Here is a 26608-nt window from a genome sequence, read left to right as displayed (position 1 = left end):
CACTGTATATGAATTGCCCTGTGCTAAGGAAGGCAAGAATTCGTGTAAAAGGAATTGCGCACTTGGTTCAGACGATGCAGCAATTGAGCAAGGACACACTGGATACTAGATTGCATTGTCCATGATTGAAGCTGCTATGTGACTGAAGGGGAGATCAGCGTTTGCATCCTTAGCATTTCCGTTGATAAATCGCTCGTGAGAGAAACACTCTGGCTTAAAATGGGGTGATTGCGGACCGAAAGCCTTGGAATGCGTGCTCAGCAGACGGTTTGGTGGAAGCACCCGCAGTTCGTTCGTAGAAGGAGATAAGACAAATTCTAATTCACCACCCTGGCACGCATAGCAGGCCAACGAGAAATTACTGCAGTTTACATAATTATCTGTAACTCTTAGTTTTGTTGCTATTGTCTTCAGTTTGGCTCTGTCTGTCTGTGTTCCGATTGCGATGTAGCGTTAATCTTAAAAGCTGTTCCCACCATCCAAATTATTACCACGATATAAAGTGTGGGGCATTGACTTTCTCTGTTCATCTCATTTGTACAGTACTTTTTATTAACGGATGTTGTGCGTGGGTATTGGCTGTTGTTGTTGCTGCTGCTGCTGCTGTTTTTTAAATTTCCGTTTCGGTCTTCATACATATTTAAGGAGACAGTATATCGTCACAGATCTTGCGTACTCAGAACTGCGTTTCACATTTTATGTTTCGTTTAATTTTGCTGTAATAACAAGTAGGACGTCTCGAGAAAGGAAATTCCATTCTGTAGTTAGTGGGCCGGCCGAAGTGGCCGCGCGGTTCTGGCGCTGCAGTCTGGAACCGCGAGACCGCTACGGTCGCAGGTTCGAATCCTGCCTCGGGCATGGATGTGTGTGATGTCCTTAGGTTAGTTAGGTTTAAGTAGTTCTAAGTTCTAGGGGACTAATGACCTCAGCAGTTGAGTCCCATAGTGCTCAGAGCCATTTGAACCATTTTTGTAGTTAGTGTTGCATCACACTCCATGAAAATTAACGTACTAGAAAAGCTGGCCATCGCGCACTCAAGAACCAAAGTATGTATTTATTGGTAGTAAAGTAAGCGATTGTTTAAATTATTAAGCAGTGTAAAAGTCAGTTTCGCTTCTGTCGGCTTTGCGTATAACCATTGGCCGTTTGTATGTGTGACTGGTTTGCACGATTGCGTTGAACGTGAAAAAGTTGTGTGTGTGTGTGTGTGTGTGTGTGTGTGTGTGTGTGTGTGTGTGTGTGTGCGTGCGTGCGTGTGCGCGTGCGCGCGCTTTCTAATGCAGGCAGCCGTGTTAAAATCGCGGATAACAAAATTACCTTGAGTTCCACCCTATCATAGGGCAAACTCACCCAGAACTCTTTCAACAGGAAGTTACTAATGGGATTCTTGGAAGATGATAGGGGACATAGAAGTCCACGCTCTGACAATATTTAGTTGAGTGATACTTAACTGATTCCGAGGCGATGACTTGGTCGTAGAAATGGAATATTTTCACACGTTCCGATTACAAGTAGCCCTTTTGTCTTTGTAGAACTAGCGACTCCTGGCATTCTTTCAGCCAAGTAACCTTGAAAAAGTTATCAGGATTATCGGCCCTTGGTTGATAAAACCGTCGTTCGTGTCAGTCTTTATGCTATTATTATGGCCGTGAGTTCAAGTTTGGAAAGAGAATGAGGGCCCGATTACGTCATCGCATTTGATGGGGAACCTCATTGAAGGCGAAGCGTGAAGACTGCGATACACGTAGCGGGACTACAGCTGGTGACGCGCACAGGAGGGCAACAGAGGAATAATCCGCTAACGCGGCAGCGACGGAATTTTCTGTTGGCCAGAGAAGACGCACTATCAGAACGTACCAACCCAATGTCAGTGGTGTTACTTCACTCGTGACGCCGACAGTGGTAAGTGCAGTAAACAGTGGAAAATTACTGTCAGATAGTCGCGTGATTAAACTGGAATTTGCTTCTGGTTGGTGCTCAGTAACCAGAAAGAGCGACAGAGGCGAATAGACGTTCCCCGCGAGTAATGTGAAATTTTAATGTGAAATTTCGTGGTTTTCAATGTAGCTGACCAAGGAAGTTCTCCAAACTCCCCTCGGAGCAGTTAGATAACTAGTTACTTGATTTTTGTATGGGGTAACTAATTAAGGTTGTACCCACGCAAAACTTTTGTAAGCACTTGCAAACAGACATTTATAGCGAAATCTGTTTGGGAAACATAAATCGGCGGTAGGCAATAAAAACCTCATAACTCTGTCTGTGAAACCTCGTAATTTCGAAATTGCATGGATTTCACTAATCCGTCAATAACTAGGCTTCTCCTATATAGTTTCTGACGAAACCGGATTTGCTTCTCCTGTAAAATTTAATAAAATGGAGTTACGAGGTTTACGTTGCCTCCCATCGAAATAGTTCTAATAATACTGACTGGTCCAGGTCGATGATGACATACATGCAACGTATACCGCCTAAAATGTCTATGAAGTCAGTTAAGAGAAGTTCCTTCATTCCTCACTTTAAAGTGTCACGCAATGCGTTGAAACGGATCACACTGTCGATGACTAGTTGTTCTTTGCGTACTACAAACAGATCGAAAGGCTGAAATCAAATGACTTCGAAGATAGTGCTAATGAGATACTGTATATTCGTGATTGACGATGCCAACTATAATAACTAAATTAACATGTTATTGCCTAACAGTCCCGTTCACCTGTTTTTATATAAATGTTAAAACGAAATAGTTGTCATTGTTCTGCAAGGTGGATAAATAAAACAGTATGAAGAGGAGAACAAGGACAATGTTTTGCAAATTTGACACGTAATAAGCACGGATCAGGAGAAAATGCTCTTTACAGAAGATTTTCTAAATTTATGTGCCACGAAATTCTGCAAACATCTGCCATCTTTTTTTTACCAAACACTATTGTGCAACTTTCCAAGGGAATTAATATGGGTGGAGAGTAACCATTTAGAGTACCACGAAATAAATTTAGTTTTTCTTGAGTTAATTGAAATTCTTCGTAGTTTAGACAGAAGATATTCGCAATTGAAGGCGATGAAAAAATTTCGCAAAGGAGTAAAAGCTGATTGTAGAGTATAAAATAAACGTTAACACTAGTATACTGCTTGTTCGTAAATGAATGTGTTACGAGGGACAAGAATACAACTTGATTGATAGACACGGTAAAACCGAATTCTGCTGTAGTCATGTCATTTGACAACAGCTGAAGATAATTTTAATAAAATTAAGCTCAACGTAGGGGCAAAAGCAAAAGATTTCTACCTGTAGAATGAAGCTTACTGTGTGCTCTGTTAGCCAAAGCCACACTGACCTCAATACCGCTAGAGGTTAATGACTTTACATCTTCCTATCTTCCACAATTTACGCGACAGAATTAGTGTGCAGCTGTCAGTTGATAGTGAAACATTGTAGTCTTTGTGCATTGTAATTTATGTGAGAGCGTTTGGGGAGGGGGGGAAGGAGGGAGATGAACGCTCGCTATATCAGTCAGCTGTATCTTCGTGGAACTCGCTGAAGTAAATGTAACCATTTTTCGTGGAATCACTACGTCAGCCTCCCATCCAGTTCCGGAGAAGTGATACCTCATTCTGAGTCTCATCGTCCTCTTCATGGAACTATTTCCGGTGCAGGAAATGTCGAAGTGTAGTAATAATAGTTTTGTTTTTATTTTTGCACACTTAGACCTTCTTTTGTCCATGCAAAAATTTTGTCAGATGTTCGTAGATTCAAAATGTCGTCGGTGAGCTTCAGCCCTCCTGAAATTCTAGAATCATGCCAGCTTTGGTATGGCATGGTCAGTGGTCACCTTCGAACTTCTGTCTTGATGATTAATTTTCGTTATTTATATTGGAAACTTAAGGTGATCCTGGCATTGTAATTCTGTCAGAGACAGCAAAGGACTTGGAAGAGCAGTTGAATGGAATGGACAGTGTCTTGAAAGGACGATATAAGATGAACATCAACAAAAGCAAAACAAGGATAATGGAATATAGTTGAATTAAGTCTGGTGACGCTGAGGAAATTAGATTAGGAAATGAGACATGTAAAGTAGTAAAGGAGTTTAGCTATTTGGGGAGCAAAATAACTGATGATGGTCGAAGTAGAGATATAAAATGTAGACTGGCAATGGCGAGGAAAGCGTTTCTGAAGAAGAGAAATTTGTTAACATCGAGTATAGATTTAAGTGTCAGGAAGTCGTTTCTGAAAGTATTTGTATGGAGTGTAGTCATGTATGGAAGTGAAACATGGACGATAACTAGTTTGGACAGGAAGAGAATAGAAGCTTTCGAAATGTGGTGCTACAGAAGAATGTTGAAGATCAGGTGGGTAGATCACGTAACTAATGAGGAGGTATTGAATAGGATTGGGAGAAGAGAGGTTTGTGGCACAACTTGACTAGAAGAAGGGATCGGTTGGTAGGACATGTCCTAAGGCATCAAGAGATCACCAATTTAGTATTGGAGGGCAGCGTGGAGGGTAAAAATCGTAGAGGGAGACCAAGAGATGAATAAACTAAGCAGATTCAGAAGGATATAGGCTGCAGTACGTACTGGGAGATGAAGGAGCTTGCACAGGATAGAGTAGCATGGAGAGCTGCATCAAACCAGTCTTAGGACTGAAGACCACAACAACAACAAAAACAACAACGTGATCCAGTGGACATCGTTGTAAAATGGAATGGTCAATACTTTCAGTAAAGGATTCTTACATGGAGGTCTCTGTTTGTAGGCAAAGATTTGCTCCAGGAATGTGACAAAGCCTCAAACATTACCGCAACTTTCCTGAAACAGGAAGAGTGTAGAGGAATACCACCAGACCAACAAGTACACAGTAATTATACGAAATGTAGCAATAACGATTTAAAAGATTGTTTGCTTCCCGGGAGAGAGAGGAAAAAAATGTGCCGAAAAAATGTGCCGAAAATATCGGCAATTAGAACTTGACACCCTATTTAGAGAATTCCAAGAACTACACTACTGGCCATTGAAATTGCTACACCAGGAAGAAATGCACATGATAAACGGGTATTCATTGGACAAATATATTATACTAGAAGTGACATGTGATTACATTTTCACGCAATTTGGGTCTATAGATCCTGAGAAATCAGTACCCAGAACAACTACCTCTGGCCGTAATAACGCCCTTGTTACGCCTGGGCATTGAGTCAAACAGAGCTTGGATGGCATGTACAGGTACAGCTGCCCATGCAGCTTCAACACGATACCACAGTTCATCAAGAGTAGTGACTGGCGTGTTGTGACGAGCCAGTTGCTCGGCCACCATTGACCAGACGTTTTCGATTGGTGAGAGATTTGGAGAATGTGCTGGCCAGGGCAGCAGTCGAACATTTTCTGTATCCAGAAAGCGCCCGTAGAGGACCTGCAACATGCGGTCGTGCATTATGCTGCTGAAATGTAGGGTTTCGCGTTGATCGAATGAAGGGTAGAGCGACGGGCCGTAACACATCTGAAATGTAACGTCCACTGTTCAAAGTGCCGTCAATGCGAACAAGAGGTGACAGACGTGTAACCAATGGCACCCCCTTAACCATCACCCCGGGTGATACGCCAGTATGGCGATAACGAATACACGCTTGCAATGTGCGTTCACTGCGATGTCGCCAAACACGGATGTGATCATCATGATGCTGTAAACAGAACCTAGATTCATCCGCAAAAATGACTTTTTGCCATTCGTGCACCCAGGTTCGTCGTTGAGTACACCATCGAAGACGCTCCTGTCTGTGATGCAGCGTCAAGGGTAACCGCAGCCATGGTCTCCGAGCTGATAGTCCATGCTGCTGCAAACGTCGTCGAACTGTTCGTGCAGATGGTTGTTGTGTTGGAGACGTCCCCATCTGTTGACTCAGGGATCGAGACGCGGCTGCACGATCCGTTACAGCCATGCGGATAAGATGCCTGTCATCTCGACTGCTAGTGATACGAGGCCGTTGGATCCAGCACGGCGTTCCGTATTACCCTCCTGAACCCACCGATTCCATATTGTGTTGACAGTCATTGGATCTCGACCAACGCAAGCGCAATGTCGCGATACGATAATCCGCAATCGCGATAGGCTACAATCCGATCTTTATATAAGTCGGAAACGTGATGCTACACATTTCTCCTTCTTACACGAGGCACCACAACAACGTTTCACCAGGCAACGCCAGTCAACTGCTGTTTGTGTATGAGAAATCGGTTGGAAACTTCCCTCATGTCAGCACATTGTAGGTGTCAGTTGCATATCACGGCATCTTCTTCCTGTCGGTTAAATTTCGCGTCTGTAGCACGTCATCTTCGTGGTGTAGCAATTTTAATGGCCAGTAGTGTAGTTTCCAAGGCAGAATCTGGGAGTAACCTTCATGTCCTTGCATATTGCTCGCATACAGACGGAGATGATAATACACGGTGCAGTCACATTAACGTGACCACCGCATATGTTCGTCGTAGTGTGCATTAACCATTCACAGACGGCGGGTGGTAGCACTAGCAGTGGAAGGTATACAAAGCGTTGGGGGGGGGGGGGGGGGGATAGAACAATACAGTCGTTCTCGTTTTGACGTCCAAAAAGAATTTCGGGCCGGGGTTGGAAGCATTTCGGAAACGGCGAAGTTTGTAAACTGTTCGCGTGCCATCGTGATTGAAGTATACGTGCGTGGCAAAATGACACTGTGTAAAATAGGCTCCGAGGCAACTGTGATGCATCACTGACCATAGGTGACAGGTATGAACGACGGTTGCGGAGACGTGTACGGTTGAATAGACTTGCAAATGTTGAGCAACTGATCGTCCAGATGAACCAAGGGGCTATCTTTCCTCAACGACCGTTCAGCGAACGTTGCTGCGTATGGGGCTCCGCAGCAGGCGCCTGGTTCGTGCAACCGTGCTGGCTCCTGTTTTTCGGCGACGAAGACTGCCATTTGCACGCCATTACCTCAACCGGACGTCCGCCGAGTGAAAATGCGTTGATATTTTTTTGGGTTAAAGCGTTCGCAGCGTAGTCCGGCGAGCCTCAACTCGGCGGGCGCTGCGTTCCCATTGGCTGGCGCTTGGGGCTGGGACCTCGCGACGAGGACACGCCGTCCTTGTGCCGCCACTCGCCAAGTATCTGAAGCGCGACGCATCTGCTCTCGTCCTCAAACCCTGCTCTCGATGACCCAGACAGCGCCGCTTCTTACGTCTTTTCATGAGAGCACGGCGAATGCGTGGTATCAGGTCGTCCTTCACTCAACACAAACGGTTACGCAACTCGATACGCAGCGCTGCGAACTATCCAGAACAGCGAGCCTTTGCACGGGGACTCTCGTCTCAGACGACTTTCTCTTCGAGTTGTTTCGTTTCTGTACTAGTAGAGTTCACGGACACGTTTGCGTTCCAAGAAATTGTGGCAAATCTGGATTGTGACTGATTTTTGTACACCGAGCGGACTTATATTTGGGACGACAACGCTTCAGATTATCTTCCGATGATCCTGATTTAAGTATCCCGTGATTTAGGAAAATCGCTTCGACGAATGCGGAATGGTTCTTTAGAAAGGAATTCGTCGATTTACTTCCCCAATTTGCGATTGTGCTCAGTCTCCAGTGGACTCTTCGACGGGGGACGTTAAATCCTAACCTTCGTTTGCTCTTGTGAAGGCGTCATAAGAGTCGGCAATGGAATGTGTCTCCATCATCATCTCAGAGACACGTGGTGTTTGTATTGTAGATGAGTTTGTATTGGGATGAAGGGGCAGGGTGAAACTGTTCTACCACGTACCATGCCCCTCCTTCCTGAAGAGCGTCCTGTGCCAACTTCTCCATCCAACAGACGGACCAGCATCACCGTTCTGTAGGATGGTGGAGAGGCTATGCTATAAGCCACCACACTGGTGCACCTTCTGGTAGTCTCTTTTATCTGCTCAGGTTCTAGTAACGAAAATCTATTTTCTCACTTGATGCGAACTGGATATCTCGTTGTCGATTGTCACCGCCTCCCCTCAGCTTGAGACCTCGGCCTGAAGATGGAGACGCATTCCATCGAAACGTTACTACGAGACGACGATGCTACTCGGCTGACAACCCGTGAAGACTTCATATGTTAGAAACGACTTATTCACCTGAACCTCAAGCCCTTCTTGTTTGAAACGCCTGCCCTTTGTTTGAAAAACTGAGCAACTCGCTGCAGTGGTAAAACATGAGGAGACATTGGGTTACGGTGCAACTTACGTTAGACTGTTTAATTTAAAACACAGCCTTGTGACCCATCGAGATGAAATTGATCGATTTTGTCAGTTTGTTATAAGTTTCTAATCATTTAAATATTATTATATGATTTCTAAGCATACTAGTGTCAATCGTACTGTCTGCCGTGTATCGTCATCCGAAGCCAGTGTTCGCTCACACGTTTGGGGTCGGAATATGAAGACAAATCTGACGCTATCCATTCACTCTCCCAAGGATCGCGTTCCAAGATGAATGTAATGGTTTTCCCCGTTTTCGGCAATATCTTCAACAAGGGAAATGAATGCTACTTGGGTTGCAACAGGTATTGTTCCCTCAGTTGTAGGACGACGATGTCGCTGATGTGGGTGGTGGTGGTGGTGGTGGTGGTGGTGGTGGTGGTGGTTGCGTTCGCCACTGAATGATAGTTAAATGTGCATCTGTATTGTGTAGATGACTGTACTGATCTTAGAGCCTCGTGGTGTTGTTTTTTGTGTTGTCGATGAGTTCATATTGGGATGACGGGGCAGGGTGAAACTATGTGCTGGCAGCTACCATGCCCCTCCTTCCTGGGGAGCGTCCTGTACTGACTTCTCCATCCAAAAGACGGACCAGCATCACCGTTCTGTAGGATAGTGAAGAGGCTATGCTATAAGCCACCACAATGATGCCCCTTCTGGTAGTCTCTTTTATTTATTTTCTCCCTTGGTCGGAACTGGATATCTCATAGTCGAGCGTCAGAGCCTCACCTCAGCTTGAGACCTCGGCCACATATCACTTTTGGAGCATTACTGCACTGTAATATGGAATTCTTTTAAGACTGTCCTTAATTATCGTGAAAGTGCTCTTTCCACCACCAAGATTACCTGAAGTACTGCTTTAACCAATTATTTTGCTGTTGAAGTCACTTTTAAGACTGGAATAGAACGGATCCTATGGATTTGCTGAGTATCTTACTTACTGCATTATTCAGTGTTTCTGTAAATAACTGAAAATGGAAGGCAGGATTTAACCAAATGCTTCATGTGTAATGACTAGTATCCTTCGAATGCGTTCCCATCGAGCCAGTTGCGTAACAGCCTTACCCCTGCTCGGGCAGAATTCGGCCAAGGGCGCAAGTGATCCGGCGGAAACTTGATTGATCGTTCATACTGATAACAGCTGGTGAATGCTTGCGCTACTCAATACTAGCATTGTATCGGGAGGGGAACGGGACCGAAGTTCCCGCCCGTCCATTGGAATTTAGATCTTCTGTGGCTCTCCAGAATTGCTCCAGGTAAATATTGAGATGTTTCGTTCAGTACGGCTAGGAACTGTTTCTTTTCACAATTACGTTCGCTGGAGCAAGTGATGCGTCTCCGACGATCTCAACGTTAGACCATGATAAATGTTTTTGGTTTTGCATGGACCTAGATGGCTACGGTGGAAATTCGTGCTTCTCAGAAAACAGTATGAAGTACAGCTCTGTACGTTTAGTGCTGTGCTTCATACTGCTCTCTGAGAAGCACGAATTTCCACCGTAACCATCTATATGGGAACTCATTCGGAGGATACTAGTCATTACACATGAAGCATTTGGTTAAATCCCACTTTCCATTTTCATTTATTTACAGAAACAATGGATAATGCAGTAAGATGAGGTGAGAAAGCCTGCAGTACCTTATTTAATTAGGAATCTAATCGAATGAAACAAATGTTAAGAATGATTGATAAATTCTCTGTGCTTTAGCCTGTCAGTTGTGAGCTGTCGCTGCTAGAGCACCAGGAGACGTAAGGAGGAACAGTGTAAAAAGAGAGAGAAACGACTGAATATAAGTCACTACTCTTCTTCATCCGTCGCCGATAGCATTTCATAACGGAAATAACTATTGATATTTAAGTAAGGGAATTTTGACGAACGTATCCTTTCAGGCGATTTGGCAACTACGTAACCAGCAATCAAGTTTTCAGCAAAAACGAATCGTTTCAATGTGCAGTGCACTCCCGTTCACGCGAGATGAGCTGGTTTCAACTCCCCGCGCGACCATTCTGCGTCAAAATCTCCCTGTGTTTCCTAGGTCAGTTCAGGAAGACTGTAACGTTAGTTCAGAAATCCGTACGTCTTTATCGAATTGAGATACTGTTCCGTCTGTGGTGACCGCAATGTAGATGGGACATAGACTGTAAATTTTTTCCAGATTGGTCAGTAAGGCGAAATTTGCCAAAGAGCTCTCTTACATTTGATTTGTACAACGAGCTCACGCCCTAGCAGTCCCAATGTCAGCCAACAGGACTGTGGTCTATTGGCAGTAATTGAGGACACAGTCTACATGTGTAAGACGCGGTAGCGACAACCGCCTGTGGAACTCTGTACACTACCTGATCGAATCTATATGGATCCATACAACCTTTGCCATCATGTCGGCTTGAACTCTACTGGGGACACTTCCCGCGAGGTGTCTGAGTGTCTGTGGGGGGTACAGCAGTCCACTTTTCCTCAAGAGCCGAAACCAGGGAGGAAGGTCGTGATATTGGACGCTTGAGTCTGGAGCGAAATCGACGTACGCTCTAACTCACCCAGAGAAGTTACAATAAATCGGGATTCTGGGCAGGCAAACAAAAATTAAGGGATGTTATTGTCGCAAACCACTGTCTCACAGATGCTGCTTTATGATAGCGTGTATTCTCAAGCTGATACAGTGGTCATCTCCGAGCTTTTCCTATACTATTCGCAGAACGCAATGTTATAATGTGTTCATATCCTTCCACAATTAGCGTTTTCTTAATTCCAGTAGGCCCTAAGGCAACCGCGAAAAGCACGCCCATATTGTACGAGGGGCGTTTGAAAAGTCCGTGCAAAAATAAAAACAGCTAACGTGTTTGTCTTAAACCTTTTTTATTTTTCGACATAGTCTCCTTTCAGACTTCGTCCAATGGCTGGCTCTGAGCACTATGGGACTAACATCTATGGTCATCAGTCCTCTAGAACTTAGAACTACTTAAACCTAACTAACCTAAGGACATCACACAACACCCAGCCATCACGAGGCAGAGAAAATCCCTGACCCCGCCGGGAATCGAACCCGGGAACCCGAGCGTGGGAAGCGAGAACGCTACCGCACGACCACGAGATGCGGGCATCGTCCAATGCTGTACTAATTTGTTGATCCCTTCCGAACAATAGTAATTGTCAAAGTCTGCAAAATATCTAGCAATTTCCTCCTCGTTTGAATAAAATGTTTGTCCCGCTAGTCATTTCTTCAAATTGGGGAACAAGTAGTAGTCTGAGGGAGCCAAGTCTGGAGAATAGGGAGGATGTGAAACGAGTTGGAATCCTGTTTCCATTAATTTTGCGACTACAACTGCTGAGGTGTGTGCTGGTGCATTGTCATGATGGAAAAAGACTCTTTTTGCGGTCCAATCGCCGGCGTTTTTCTTGCAGCTCGGTTTTCAAACGGTCCAATAACGATGAATAATATGCACCTGTAGTAGTTCTACCCTTTTTCGGATAGTCGATGAAGATTATCCCTTGCGAATCCCAAAAGACAGTCGCCATTACCTTTCCGGCCGAAGTAATGGTCTTCGCCTTTTTTGGTGCAGATTCTCCATTGGTAACCAATTGTTTAGATTGTTGTTTGGTCTCAGGAGTATAGTAATTTATCCATGTTTCATCCACAATGACGAGACGACGCTTAAAGTCCTGCGGATTCTTCCTGAACAGCTGCAATCCATCCTTGCAGCACTTGACACGATTCCGTTTTTGGTCAAGCGTGAGCAGTCGCGGAACCCATCTTGCGGATAGCTTTCTCATGTCCAAATGTTTATGCAAAATATTATGTACCGGTACCCATTCATTCGAGATGCCCACAGCACTAACAATCTCAGGCACCTTAACTCTTCTGTCATCCATCACCATATCATGGATTTTATCAATGATTTCTGGAGACGTAACCTCCACAGGGCGTCCAGAACGTTCAGCTTCACCTGTGCCCATATGGTCACTCCGAAAATTTTGAAACATCTTATAAACTGTTCTAATCGAAGGTGCAGAGTCACCGTAATGTTTATCAAGCTTCTCTGTAATCTCCTTAGGCGTTTTGCCTTTCATAAAGTAATGTTTAATCACCACACGAAAGTCTTCTTCGTCCATTTTTTGACAGTCACTCGACTTCCTCGATTCACACGAATGCCAACCACAAACAAAGAGACCAATATGTCTGAAACTTGGTGTGCGTTCTTTCCAAAGATGCTACTAACTAAACATGATCTCGATATCGCGCTGGTGGTGCCATCTCTCGGACTTTGCACGGACTTTTCAAACGCCCCTCGTAACTCCACCTCTTCCCCGCTTAACTGTTGGCACAACACATGATGGCAGGTAGTGTTTTCCAGGCATTCGCCAAACCCAAACCCCTCCATCGGATTGCCACAGAGTATAGTGTGAGCCATCACTCCAAATAACTCGTTTCCAACCATCCACCGCCCAGTGGCGTCGCTGTTTACGCCACCTCAGGCATCACTTAGCACTCACTACAAGAATGTGTGGCTTACGAAGAGCTGCTCTACTACTGTATCCCACTCTTAACTGCCTGCGCGCAGTCTGGGTGTTAGTTGACTGCTGGTACCGCTGTGGAACCCACGAGTGATTCCTTCTCTTATTTCAAGCGATTTTTTACAACCAACGTTAGCGGTGTTCCCCCAATAAAGGAAGTCGGTTTGGTCTTGGTTTAGCAGTTTGCGCTTCACAATCCCATCGCCAGCAGTCGACTTGGGCAGCTTTAGAAGGGTTGAAACGTCCCTGATGCATTTGTTACTGAACTAACATCTAATAACTAGTCTACGTACGAAGCCATGCATACTTTCGATGATACAGTGTACTTTTTATGTATGCGCATATAACGTGAAACATTTCCCCTTAAGATTCCGCTGCGTGTTTTATGCAGGAACTTTCAGGAAATGGAAATACTGATCTGCAGCTAGATCATAGCGAAGAAATAAAAGAATGAGGGATGAAAAATGGTTCAGATGGCTTTGAGCACTATGGGACTTAACTTCTGAGGTCATCAGTCCCCTAGAACTTAGAACTACTTAAACCTAACTAGCCTAATGACATCACACACATCCATGCCCGAGGCAGGATTCGAACCTGCGACCGTAGACTGTAGCGCCAAGGATCGCTCGGCCACTCCGGCCGGCAATGAGAACGAAAAAAAAACGTCTATGCGCAGGCGTGTACTATGATACATTTTCACCTTGACTTTCCGTCCTGTTAAAATAAGTTATTAACAGACGTTTCGCCATGATCTGTCAGTGTATGTAGCTTCTAGATTAGGCGTATTTTAAGTAGTAATACGCTATATTCGGTCTCAAGATTTTACTGTTCTGCATACGTGTAACACATTTCGCAGTAAAACTCCTTTTCCCGAGAACTGCATTGGAGATTTGGGCGGTACATTTACTTAGTTTTAAGAAATGGTGTTAAATGGAAATACCAGGTGATCAAAAAGTCAGTATAAATTTGAAAACTGAATAAATCACGAAATAATGAAGATAGAGAGGTACAAATTGACACACATGCTTGGAATGACATGGGGTTTTATTAGAACGAAAAAAATACAGAAGTTCAAAAAATGTCCGACAGAAGGCGCTTCATCTGATCAGAATAGCAATAATTAGCATAACAAAGTAAGACAAAGCAAAGATGATGATCTTTATAGGAAATGCTCAATATGTCCACCATCATTCCTCAACAATAGCTGTAGTCTAGGAATAATGTTGTGAACAGTACTGTAAAGCATGTCCGGAGTTATGGTGAAGCATTGGCGTCGGATGTTGTCTTTCAGCATCCCTTGAGATGTCGATCGATCACGATACACTTGCGACTTCAGGTAACCCCAAAGCCAATAATCGCACGGACTGAGATCCGGGGACCTGGGACGGCAAGCATGACGAAAGTGGCGGCTGAGCACATGATCATCACCAAACGACGCGCAAGATTTCACGCGCCATCTGTCGGGCATTTTGTGAACTTGTTTTTTCGTTCTAATAAAACCCCATGTCATTCCAAGCATGTGTGTCAATTTTTACCTCTCTATTTACATTATTCCGTGGTTTATTAAGTTTTCAAATTTATACTGACTTTTTGATCATCCGGTACATACAGCGCCCAAGAACGTCAATGTAGTACTTGGGAACGGAGTTATAGGTCCAAAACATCTTGGAATTCACAGAAGAAAACCGAGCGAGGTGGCGCAGTGGTTAGCACACTGGACTCGCATTCGGGAGGACGACGGTTCAATCCCGTCTCCAGCCATCCTGATTTAGGTTTTCCGTGATTTCCCTAAATCGTTTCAGGCAATTGGTTCCTTTGATAGGGCACGGCCGATTTCCTTCCCAATCCTTCCCTAACCCGAGCTTGCGCTCCGTCTCTAATGACCTCGTTGTCAACGGGACGTTAAACACTAACCACCACCACCAATTCACAGAAAAATAAAATATTGTAAGCGAAGACGGCGTATTACTAATAGAAATATCCTTGTTTAAGAAACAATTGCGGCGCGGTTCTCAAAATATCTAGGAAAACTAAGGAACGATAGTCGCACGGGTATTTGGACCCCGCTTATTCAGAGTATGAGACCGGTATTGTAAACTTAGGCCGGGCAGCGGCCCGCGCGGAGCTCGAACCGGGTTCCGCAGCGACGCGAGCACGGTTCGTGGCCAGAGCGGGTCAAGGCCGGCCCCACGTGGCGCGCGCCTGGCCGCTCACACGCCGCGAAAGTGGGTCGCGAGTCCGCAGCGTGCCCGACCTTGGCGAGCAGACCCCTCCACTTTCACTGTGGGCCGCTCTGCCAGACCCGGGAGTCACTTCTCCAGTTGCTTGTATGTCTTCACTTACAGTCGACCAAACAGAGCGAACTAATAGAAAGAGATAATGTAGGCAATTACCCGCCATTTTATATGTTCACAGCGTTGGGATTTTTTTTTTATGAGAAATGGAATAGTGGCACATCTCAGTGCATATAACTTGTTGTTAGACTCACAATTTGGCTCCAGGACACGATAAGCCACAGAAAAAGATTGAAGACTGTAGGTACATGTATATTTAACGAAAGCATATGACTGTGTGGAACATGTGGTACTTTTGCATAAGTTGGAACATCGTGGGATTAGGGAAGAAGCTCATAAATGGTTCCCTTCAAACCTGGAAAAAATGAAGCAGAAGTTAACCATCCAGTGTCTTCAGATTGGGAAGAGTACACTGAGAAAGTTCAAAGAAGGGCAGCACGTTTTGTATTATCGTGGAAAAGGGGTGAGAGTGTCGCTGATACGGGATTGGGGGTGGACATCATTAAAATAAAGGCCTTTCTCTTTGCGACTGGATCTTCTCACAAAAATTCAGTCGCCAACTTTCTCCTCCGAATGTAAAAATATTTTGTTGATGCTGACCTACATAGGGAGAAACAATCATCATAATAAAATAGGGAAATCAGAGCTCGCAGGGAAAGATATAGGTGTTATTTTTTTCTGTGCACTGTCAGAGAGCGGGATAATAGAGAATTAGTCTGAAGGTGGTTCCGTGATCTGTCTGCCAGGCACTTAAGCGTGATTTGCATAGTATCCGTACAGCTGTAGATGTAGCTGTAGAGGTAGAATCTAATGAGATCTTTTAAAGTGGGAATGCCGCACGGATTCATTCTGGGTTCACAAATTTTCTTCACTGCCTGACAAAAGAAGTGAAGCACCCAGATGTCAACGTAATTTAGTACATGTTCACACCGTCAGCAGGTTTGTGAACAATTAGAATTGCAATGGTCCGTGACAGGTAGAATACCTGCAAGAGGGCATTAGTATTGTTCATTTTTAGTGCTGTTATCCGTCGTGGTAGGGTAAATAAGGAGGCACGGACTGTGTCAGAGGGTAAGTGATTACTGCGAAGGACACTGTGTTGCTACATACTCGCAGAAAGCAGCATTATCAGCATCCGACAGTGTTCGAAAGGGGCCGCATTGTGGGTCTCCATTTGGCCAGCTGGTCGAATCGTGCAGTGTGGCGATTTGTGGAGCATTCGGATGCGCCCGATGTCGGATTGCACGGGAACGAAGGAACTGTGAAACTGTTGCCGAGATTCCAGTCGACCACACCAGACCGTAACAAGAGAGGTTCGCTGTACTGTGCGCTGAACAGATCGTAGTACTTTCACGTTTTCAGTTGTCTGAGAGCAAGTAACACATTCCCTACAACATTATGTATCGTCCTGCACCATTGGTCGGAGACTGACAGTACCCAGAAGAGGGAATTACCATATCGTGCACAGGCAGCCAGTAACACCACACCACAATACAAATGGCTGTGTTTAGACTGGTGCTGTGATTAGGAAGCGTGGGCTGGCGATGAATGGCACGGCATTCTGGCACTATTCCGTATGACTGTCATCAGAGAGGGTGGTGGTGACCTCAGGAGAGGTATGACTCTTCCCCAATGCCTCACCTTGGTGAGGAACAGTGGTGTTAACTCCTGGCATTATGGTGTGTGTGTGTGGGGGGGGGGGGGGGGACGTGGTATCAGGTGTGACTGCAGGTCACGACTGGTAGTAATTGTGGAAAGTGGCATGTCGGTACCTCACTGATAACCTGTGTTCTCATTTGTCGTGGTTCATTGCTCATGCACACTTGCCATGTGCCTCTGTGAACAGTTATTGCATTGTTGTGGTGCTCCTGTGGCCAGCAGTACACCAGATCTGTCCCCAATAGTGCAAGTGTAGGTCTAGCTTGGACATCAATTCCGTCTCGGTGCCAATATCCGAGATATCAAAGGTGAATTGCAAGAGAGCATGCAATGCCTTTGACACAGGTCCCAACCAGATCAATTTATGAATACAGGCCAGAGGAGGAGGAACACCGTACTGTCAAGTTCTTTGTCAGTTTGACTCGATTTTGTAATCACTGCAATAACATTGCAAACCTTCTCGACCTGTGAAGTTACATTTTGTTTCCTCCTCTGTTTCTGGGTGGTTGACTTCTTATTGTCAGGCAGTGGTTATCAGTGATCTGTCACTAAACATGAATGATAATTTAAAAAATTCTCCTTGCAGATGAAACAAATTTTATTGTGAAAAAATGTGGAATGCAATGTAAATGCACATGACATTTGACTTATTGTGGGTTAAATAAACTTCACTTTTGGAAACAAATGAATGAGAGTAGCTATTTCTTTATCAACCATTTACATAACATATTTTAATCGACATTTAATGTTTCTACGTCTTATTCGTGCAACGAAACTAATGGGAAGAATGAACTTGCATCTGCATCATCATTCTTCACATCTCTTGGCAAGTTGGAAACTGCAACATGCATCTCTTTCACACACATTCATTTGCAATATATGTTTCGTGTTGATGGCGGCCTATACTTAACGACAATAGGATGTTGAAAAAGTATCGAAACTTGTAGAACCTTGTTACCTAATTGTGGATTCTCCTGCATCACCAAGCTCCAAACATCAAGCAGTGATGAGGAAATGAACTTAGATTTCAGTGTGGAGTCTGACGAAATATTAATGAACTTCTCTTGTTCTTCAGTGGTAAATACTGACGGAAGTTATGTACTGAAAGGATCTTTGGTACAGTCGTGTTGATCTCTGCTCCTGGAAATTCAGAAGATAATCACAGTTCAGTTAGATCCACAAACATAGACTTCAGTTATTTGCTCAATTGAAATTTATTTTCTTCTAAACCCATGTGAAGAGAAAGAGAAATGTAATGTACGTGTTAACCATCCAACATTTTCTTCCATAATACTAGACTGCAATCTACCTCACTGTCATAGCAACAACAGTTACGCACCGAAATGCTAGATACCACTCCTGATACACACATTGCTCCTTTATTCAGCTAACGAATAGCTATTATTTTTATGAAACAACCACAGTGTGCCTAGTGTAAGGCTGTGATACCCCTGGGAACCACAGTGCACGGTTTGGAAACCCCTATCCTACGGTATTGTATTCTGGGACAACTCTGTGCACTTGAAAAGTATATTCTTAGGCTAGGAAATGACGGTCAGGTAGATATGCCATGCCAGTTCGTGAACTTCATGTAGGTGATTGTTCAGGTGTCTCGGACTTCTAACCCTGCCATTCCTGTACGTATACTCTATCATAGGATTTGTTGTTGTCAATATTGACTTATTCAGAAGAAACTACAACATTCATTCAGCAAGTAGTTGATAGAAAAACAATTTCCACTTGGATTACACTTCCTTAAGCATTGTACAGAAAGATGTGTTCTATTCAGAAGGTTAAATTTTCAATATGCATCCACAAAAACAAAAAACAAAACAAAAAAAAAAGTCTGATAAAAGGATGATACTCCATAGTCTCTCATGTAGTGAAAGTTTGGCAAAGAACACATTGTAGACCTTCATTCACAGCAGCTGGTGCTGAAGAGTACTTCTGATATTGAAACATTGCTCACAAGAGTGGAATAGTAAACCTGGATGCTCACCTGAAGGCATCACAAGTGACACTGTTGATGGTGATTGAATCAACTGACAGCTCAATTTTGGTGCTATTAGTGTGGTTTTCCCTATCTGCTGACAAACTGGGTTTCACTTTGTAGTTTCATTTCACTCCCATACCCAAAGTAATATTACACATCACACATACTCGTTAGATAACCACACAATACAGATACAACATGCTGCAGGAGTAAAGACATAGATTGGACACTGATATGAGAGAGGCTGTTTTTAAATCCCAGCTGATTGTTCAGCTTTCAGTTTTTCATAAGTTATTTATAAGAATAATATCCATAGTTATCATTCAATGATATCAGACTCGTTACTCTGAATTACTTTCAAGAAGAGATGCTGAATTTAGAAAAAGTGATGGTCTTCCTCTTCTGTTCCAACTCTCTCTCACTTTGTGCTTGTTAGTGCAGTTTGCAGCAATGAAACAAATATAACAAGAAGTTGTTTTTTTTTGTTGCAGCCTCAACAAGATGCACGTCATGGATGAGGAGTGCAAGCTGGAGACAGCTGCAGGAGCAGTCATCTCAGAGAATGCAGCAGCCTCAGCTGCATCTGATGAAGCTATTGACCTTGTAATTGGAGCAGACAGAAAGTCTTCGATTGTCAATAACACCGTTGCCTCACCTACTGCGAGGATAACTATTGACACCAAGACTGCTAAAAACAGTAACAGTGTGCCCACCACTGCCAGAAACACCACAGCTCTTACCAACTCTATCACCAACACCACTACCACCAGCACCAGCACTGCCACCGCTGCTGCCGCCACCACTGCCAGCAGTGGCATCGCTGCATCCATCTCGGCTGCCATCAATAACTGCAGCAGCAACAGCAGTTCAGGTACGGGGCAGTAACTTATTCTTTTTTTCCTAGTCATGTAACAAGTTCATTAGTATTATGTTTTTGCCACTTTGCCTTTACAGCAATAACATCTTGTAGCATGACACAACATTTTATGAATTATAATTGTCATTTATTTCCAGTTTACTCATTCATAACTCTCCCTTCCTCCTCTTCACTTTTTTCAGCCCCCTTTCACTTAAATTAGCCCTTCTGCACAGTCAGTCAGATGACAGTACACTTAGAGTAGTGGACTGGGGATTTGGGGCAGTGGGTTGCCAATTTTCAAATGGTCATACAGATTCACGCTTTTTGTAGATTTCACATAGTGGATGCCAGGATGATTCCTTTGAAAAATGCATGACCAATTCTCTTACCAGCTTGATTTGTACTCCACGTCTAAAGACATTGTCAGCGACAGGATGTTAAATCCCTAATCTTCATTCCCACTATCCACTCTTAAAACAAGTGAGTAGTTGCCACTGCCCAGAAGACCACAAAAATTGTTTGTGACATTTATTTTATGATCAATGGAGACATTTCAACAAATAAGATAAAAATCCAATAATGGCTACAGCTTTACCTGACAGAATAGTTGGGAACTATGCTGTAGAAAATTATAGCAGTTTTTTTATCCTGTACCTGATTGTAGATGCTTGCCCTTGGTCCATAGCTGTATAATGCATATAACACATTTTGTAAGGTAAGAAGCTCCATCCAACAGATACAGTTTGTCTTTCAACTTTAGTCTCAGACCAATTTCGGAAATTTATATTCTCGTTATCGAAGCATGTGTCATTAAGTTTTAATAAACAAAGCAGATACACATAACAGACAGTAGTCATCACTAATATATTCCCCTTCACTATGTACAACAGTCTGCCAATGCTGGGATAACTTTCCGGTCCCGCGACAGTAGAAATTACGTGATTTTGAGACAAAGAACACATCGCACCATGTTAGAAGCGTATTTTCATGTGGAAGTTCATTGAAGGTTGTTGGATAGTGTGTGGAAGAGGTGAAAATCTGAGTGCACAATATCAGGTCAATAAGGTGGATGTTCCAAATGACTTCCCAACCAAACTTCTGTATAGTGTTTTTTGTCAGTGTAGCAGAATGTGAGCAGGTGTTACTGTGGCACAAATCCACTTCATGCAGTCTTCCTGGTCATTGTCCTTGGATTGCATCTCTGAGGTGTTGCACACTTTGACAATAAATGTCAGTAGTGGTGGTTACATCTTGGGGGAAACAGTCTGTAGTACAACACACCATCGCTGTTCCACCGTGATGTGGATTAATGCATTTAAATCATCTTCATCAAACCTCGGAGGTCTTTCTCAATGTGGAGAGTCACTAACATCAAAATAACTCTTCTTAAAAGAAGAAAACCATTTCCTTGCCATGCTTTGTTAAATGGCATGATACCCATACATGGCGCAAATGTTTCTGGCTGCCTCTGCTGCTGTCACCACTGTACTGAATTCAAACGGAAGAATATGTTAGAAATGTTCAGATTTCTCCACTTGACACTCCATTTTCTAGTGTCCACAACTCCACACATTATCTCCAGATGACTAGATGACAATATGTGAAATCAAATATCAAAGGTGAACTACAAATAAACAATGACAATCGATAACTAAACCCGTAGCGTCCAGACTACCAACATGCAAAACAAAAACACTACAAACTTATGCACTGTCTTTACAACACTTGCTGTACTTTGACTCTCACATTATATTTGTATTTTCTTAGTTCTGAGGGTGAACATATGACTTCCCTCCAGTTGCTTAGTACACCACCCACTAGCAATTTTGTGTGTTCCTAGTACCTGTCCTTTCATTGAAGAACTTGACCAAGATGATCTCTCCTTCCATAAAACTTCATCGTTTAGTTCTCCTTTAAGGAATATTTTATTGATTTATTTATTTATTTATTAATCCAGGAAACAATTTTCATTGTGTAGGATTTATGATTCCAAGTATAGACAAATTCACAGCTTAAAATGAATTTCATATGCAGCAATTGACAGTTAGTTCCATTTTGATTTATAATGACATATGTTTTTAGTTTTGCATAATTATTATTTCTATATACATTATAAACCAGAACTTCTTAAATTCAGTAATCCTTTTTAATTCAGGGACTTCATACTGTATAAAAACTTTTATTCTGTATGGTAATGGTAGTGCACACAACATGCCGTGCACCCACCCACACACGCACACACACACACACACACACACACACACACACACACACACACACACACACACACACTCTCTCTGAGTTTGTGCAGTCGGTCAAATTGTTCCTCCTTTATTGAAGAAATAACAGTGAAGTTTGACAATATTCTGATAGTACAGTAGATTTTTTTTTTCATCAAATCTTGTGCTAAATAAGAGACCACTAGGAGCATTTTAGGTGGAAATAGGAGGTATGTATACTGTTACTGCATCAGTGATTAGACACTGTTCAGGCAGTAGTAGAATATTTCATTGGTGATACCAGTACCAGCAGACAGGATTCATCATTTTTGTATCATAAAACAATTAGTAAGAGGGAAATTTGGGGTTTCTGTCCACAAATTAAAAAAAAAAAAAGTTCCCACTACCTCTTCCTGATTTTGTGACAAAGATTGTAATTCTGCATGCCGTGACTCAACACCTTATCATCATTAATCATTACATCATATTGTAATAGCTGATTAGAGTTGTTAAGGAGACTGACTTAATATTGGAGACAGAACAATTTTTCCCTCTAGGGGGGGATTAACCCTTCACTTCAGATTTTGTCAGGACTGATCTTGCTTCAGTAATTACTTGTGTCATTAACTTCCCTGGTTGTAAGAGAAAGATCTTAAATGATTATTTGTAATCTTTATGAGTTCTAGAAACCCAAGATCAGTTTGTTTATCTTTTCTACAAAATGTCATAATTATTTCCTTGTTTCAGAAAACACTGCAAAACCGGTGGAATTAAAGCAAGAGCTTAAGGAGGAACTAGATGATGAAAATGCAGGCATGGAGAAAATTGTTGAGACAGTGTCTGTCAAGCAGCCTGAAAGTCCAGCAGCATCTCGCAAGAGACCTAGTAGTGATAGTGACAGCAGTGATCGTAAGAAACCTCGGATACCAGAGGTGAGTCTCTGCACTGGTATTCAGCTAATAATGCAGGACTACTATAAATGGTTCATTCATCTTAAGAGATATATCTTTCCTGAAGTATTAAAAGTACAAATATAATTTCTGCAAGAATAGAACCGCAAACGCGTGAAGTTTGCACTGTGGCCACCAGTCAACATTAAGAGTGCAGTGCCTTGACAAAATGGTGACAAAGCTATATGGGCTGTTTTTCTTATGTGAGAAAACTGTGACGGGTTCCTCTTAGCTTGATAGGTTGCAGCTGTGATTGTTTCCACAACTGACTGCTGATTCCAAAAATTACATCTTCCAACAAGAAGGGGCACCATGACATAGGTGCACTGATGATCGTTGCTACTTAAATGATGGTTGATGATCTTGTGCGTGACTGGTTTGGATATAATGGTGAAGATGATGTGGAACTGTTCACTTGGCCCCTCAGGTCACCTTACCTAAGGCTTTGTCACTTTCTTCCTTAAGAGTATGTTATAGACCATTGTTACATAACCCCACAGCCAACATCATTGGAACTGCTGAGAGGACCATTAACAGGATGCTGCTGCGTAAGGTATGGAATGAACTTTATTACTGTTTGGACGCGTGTTGCGAGACCAGAGAGACACTTGTAAAAGATTTGCTAAGGGCAAATTGCAAACTTGATGAGTTTGCAGTGCCATTTATGGATCAGTCATATTTATGCATGTAATATTGGAGAAAATGGATGAATCGTTTATAGCAGTCCTGCTTAAACCTCGAGAAATATTGTTACAATATTAATTTGAACTTCTTAGGCTGTTAGAAGTAAGCGATCAGTTGTCTCGAGTGTTCAACAAGATTTGTAACAGTCATTAAACGAAAGTTAAAATCATTAACAGGAGGTGGTAATAGCTTCACGATAATGTACACACATTAAAGAAAGAAAGAAAGAAAGAAAGAAAGAAAGAAAGAAAGTAAGTAAGTTTGCATCACCTCGATTCCGAGAGTTCTGGAACCTCTACAGAAAATTGGAATAGAGATCAACTTAAACATTATTTCCGCCCTTTTTATTGCTCATGAAAAGCACACATTGCATGTTGTATCACCATACAGCAAGACCTTCAGAGATTGTGGTCCAGATTGCTGTACACACTGGTACCTCTAATACCCAGTAGCATGTCCTCTTCCACTGATGCATGCCTGTATTCGTCGTGGCATACTATCCACAAGTTCATCAAGGCTCTGTTTGTCCAGATTGTTCCACTCCTCAACGGCGATCCGGCGTAGATCCCTCAGAGTGGTTAGTGGGTCACGTCGTCCATAAATAGCCCTTTTCAAGCTATCCCAGGCATGTTCTATAGGGTTCATATCTGGAGAACCTGCTGGCCACTCTGGTTGAGCGATGTCTTTATCCTGAAGGAAGTCATTCACAAGATGTGCACAACAGGGGCACGAATTGTCGTCCATGAAGACGAATGTCTTGCCAATATACTGCCGATGTGTTTGCACTATCAGTCGCAGGATGACATTCATGTATCGTACAGTCGTTACGGCGCCCTCCATGACCACCAGTGGCATATGTCAGCCCACATAATGCCACCCCAAAATAGCAGGGAACCTCCATCTTGGCTGGCCGCTGTGGTCGATTGGTTCTATGCGATTCAGTCCAGAACCACACTGCTGCTACGGTCGCAGGTTCGAATCCTGCCTTGGGTGAGGATGTGTGTGCTGTCCTTAGGTTAGTTAGGTTTAAGTGGATCTAAGTCTAGGCGACTGATGACCTCAGATGTTAAGTCCCATAGTGCTTAGAGACATTTTAACCTCCATCTTGCTGCACTCGCTGGGCAGTGTGTCTAAGGCATCAGCCTGACGAGGTTGCCTCCAAACACGTCTCCGGTGGTTGTCTCGTTGAAGACATATGCGACACTCATCGGTGAAGAGAACGTGATGCCAATCCTGAGCAGTCCATTCGGCATGTTGTTTGGCCCGTCTGTACTGCGCTGCATGGTGTCGTCGTTGCAAAGATGGACCTCGCCATGAAAGTCAGGAGTGAAGTTGCGCATCAATTACCCTATAGCACACAGTTTGAGATGTAAGATGACATCTTGTGGCTGCACGAAAAGCATTATTGAACATGTGGCGTTGCCGTCAGTGCTCCTCTGAGCCATAACCCATAGGTAGCGGTCATCCACTGCAGTAGTAGCCCTCGAGCGGCCTGAGCAAGGCATGTCATCGACAGTTCCTGTCTTTCTGTATCTCCTCCATGTCCAAACAACACCGCTTTGGTTCACTCAGAGATGCCTGGACACTTACCTTGTTGAGAGCACGTCCTGGCACAAAGTAACTATGTGGATGTGGTCAAACTGCGGTATTGACCGTCTAGGCTTGGTTGAACTACAGACAACACGAGCCGTGTACCTCCTCCTTGGTAAAGAGACTGGAACTTATAGGCTGTCGGACCCAGTCCATCGAATAGGTGCTGCTCATGCTTGGTTGTTTACATCTTTGAGTGGGTTTAGTGACATCTCTGAACAGTCAAAGGGACTGTGTCAGTGATACAATATCCACTCAGCGTCTGTCTTCCCGAGTTCTGGAAACCGGGGCGATGCAAAACTTTTTTGGTGTGTGTATTTCAACTTTCTACCAAATGTGTATTACATTTATTTAATGGCAAGGAATTTAGAAAAATCCATTCATATTACCAGATGCACAGGTGATTCAACTGCCCCTACCATTGTTGCTTTATGCAACCCACAATTGCAGACTATTAGTCCTACAGAAAAAATGAACAGACCTTCTGGAAACTGAATGTAGTTAAATCTTGTACTGGAATACGTTTTTGCAGGAGGTCATTGTTCTAGAGTTATTCAAGAAACACATACAAAGGTGACCTTCAAACACACTTATTCCTCATGTCAGGATCTCTAGTATGACGAGTATGACGATTGTGGCTCTCTCCTCAACCATTGTACGAAAATTGTTAGGTAAATTTTCATACTCTTCAGTTTTACAGTTTGTAAGTGCTTGACTAAGCTGGTGGTGCAATACGGCTAGTCAGCGAAGACCAAAAAAGGTTGAATGAGGGAAATTATTTATGCAGTCACAAAATTTTGTACAGTGGTAGGAGGGAGTACCATGAACAGCATACTGGAAATTCTGACTGGTCAGTGCCGAGTGTGAGATTGGGGGTGTGTTTGATGGTCACTTTTGTAAGTTTTTCTTTAATAACTCAAAAACTACAGCCTCTATCAAAAACATAACCCAATACAAAATTGAACTATATTAAATTTCCTACAAAAGAGTTTCTGTTCATTTTTTCTGTAGGACTAATAGTTTGCATGGTGTTTGCAAGAGAATATGAAAATCTCATGCATTGTGTTTGGAGGCCATATATAACATTCCAGGCTGTATAAAGCAACAGTGGTAGTGGCAGCTTATTCATCCTGAATATTGAAAACTTGAGCTAAAATTAAGTTCTCTATTCTATTTTATCCATTGCATTGTTTTTTCTGCTTCTATTTGGTGATGGTGATGGTGATGATGATGATGATGATGATGATGATGATGATAACTGGAAGCTGTGAAATATAGCTTTTTCTCTTAAGTTTTTTCATATTATCGAAGTGTCTTTCACATGGAAAATGCACTGTATGATTCTTCTTTGCATCTTTTATTTTATTTTATTTTTTTTAAATTGTGGAAAGGACTGCTACTCACTGTAAAGATGACATATTGCGTTGCATACAGGCGCAATGAAAGGATTGTTGCGTACGAGCTTTTGGTGAAAGCCTTCTTCAGAAATGAATACATATACACACATTCGCACAAGTAGGCACATTTCACCCACAAATGAACGCTATCTCCAGCCACTATGACCAGAATGCAGAATGAATTGCCCTAGCCACCAGAATGAG

The 26608-nt window shown here is 43.1% G+C and overlaps 1 protein-coding gene across 1 annotated transcript in view; it reads left to right on the top strand.

The window, feature by feature from the left end:
* Positions 1–26608, top strand: part of LOC126248864 (uncharacterized) — a 582306-nt gene that overhangs the window by 515769 nt on the left and 39929 nt on the right. The window contains exons 2-3 of the mRNA XM_049950309.1: positions 19197–19576; positions 22531–22715. Of these exons, the coding sequence (XP_049806266.1) occupies positions 19207–19576; positions 22531–22715 (555 nt within the window). The 5' untranslated portion in view covers positions 19197–19206. The remainder of the gene's footprint in view (positions 1–19196; positions 19577–22530; positions 22716–26608) is intronic.

This window comes from Schistocerca nitens, chromosome 1 (genome assembly GCF_023898315.1).
Source record: "Schistocerca nitens isolate TAMUIC-IGC-003100 chromosome 1, iqSchNite1.1, whole genome shotgun sequence".
Classification (NCBI taxonomy): Eukaryota; Metazoa; Arthropoda; class Insecta; order Orthoptera; family Acrididae; genus Schistocerca; species Schistocerca nitens.
This window is presented reverse-complemented; position numbering and strand designations above follow the sequence as displayed.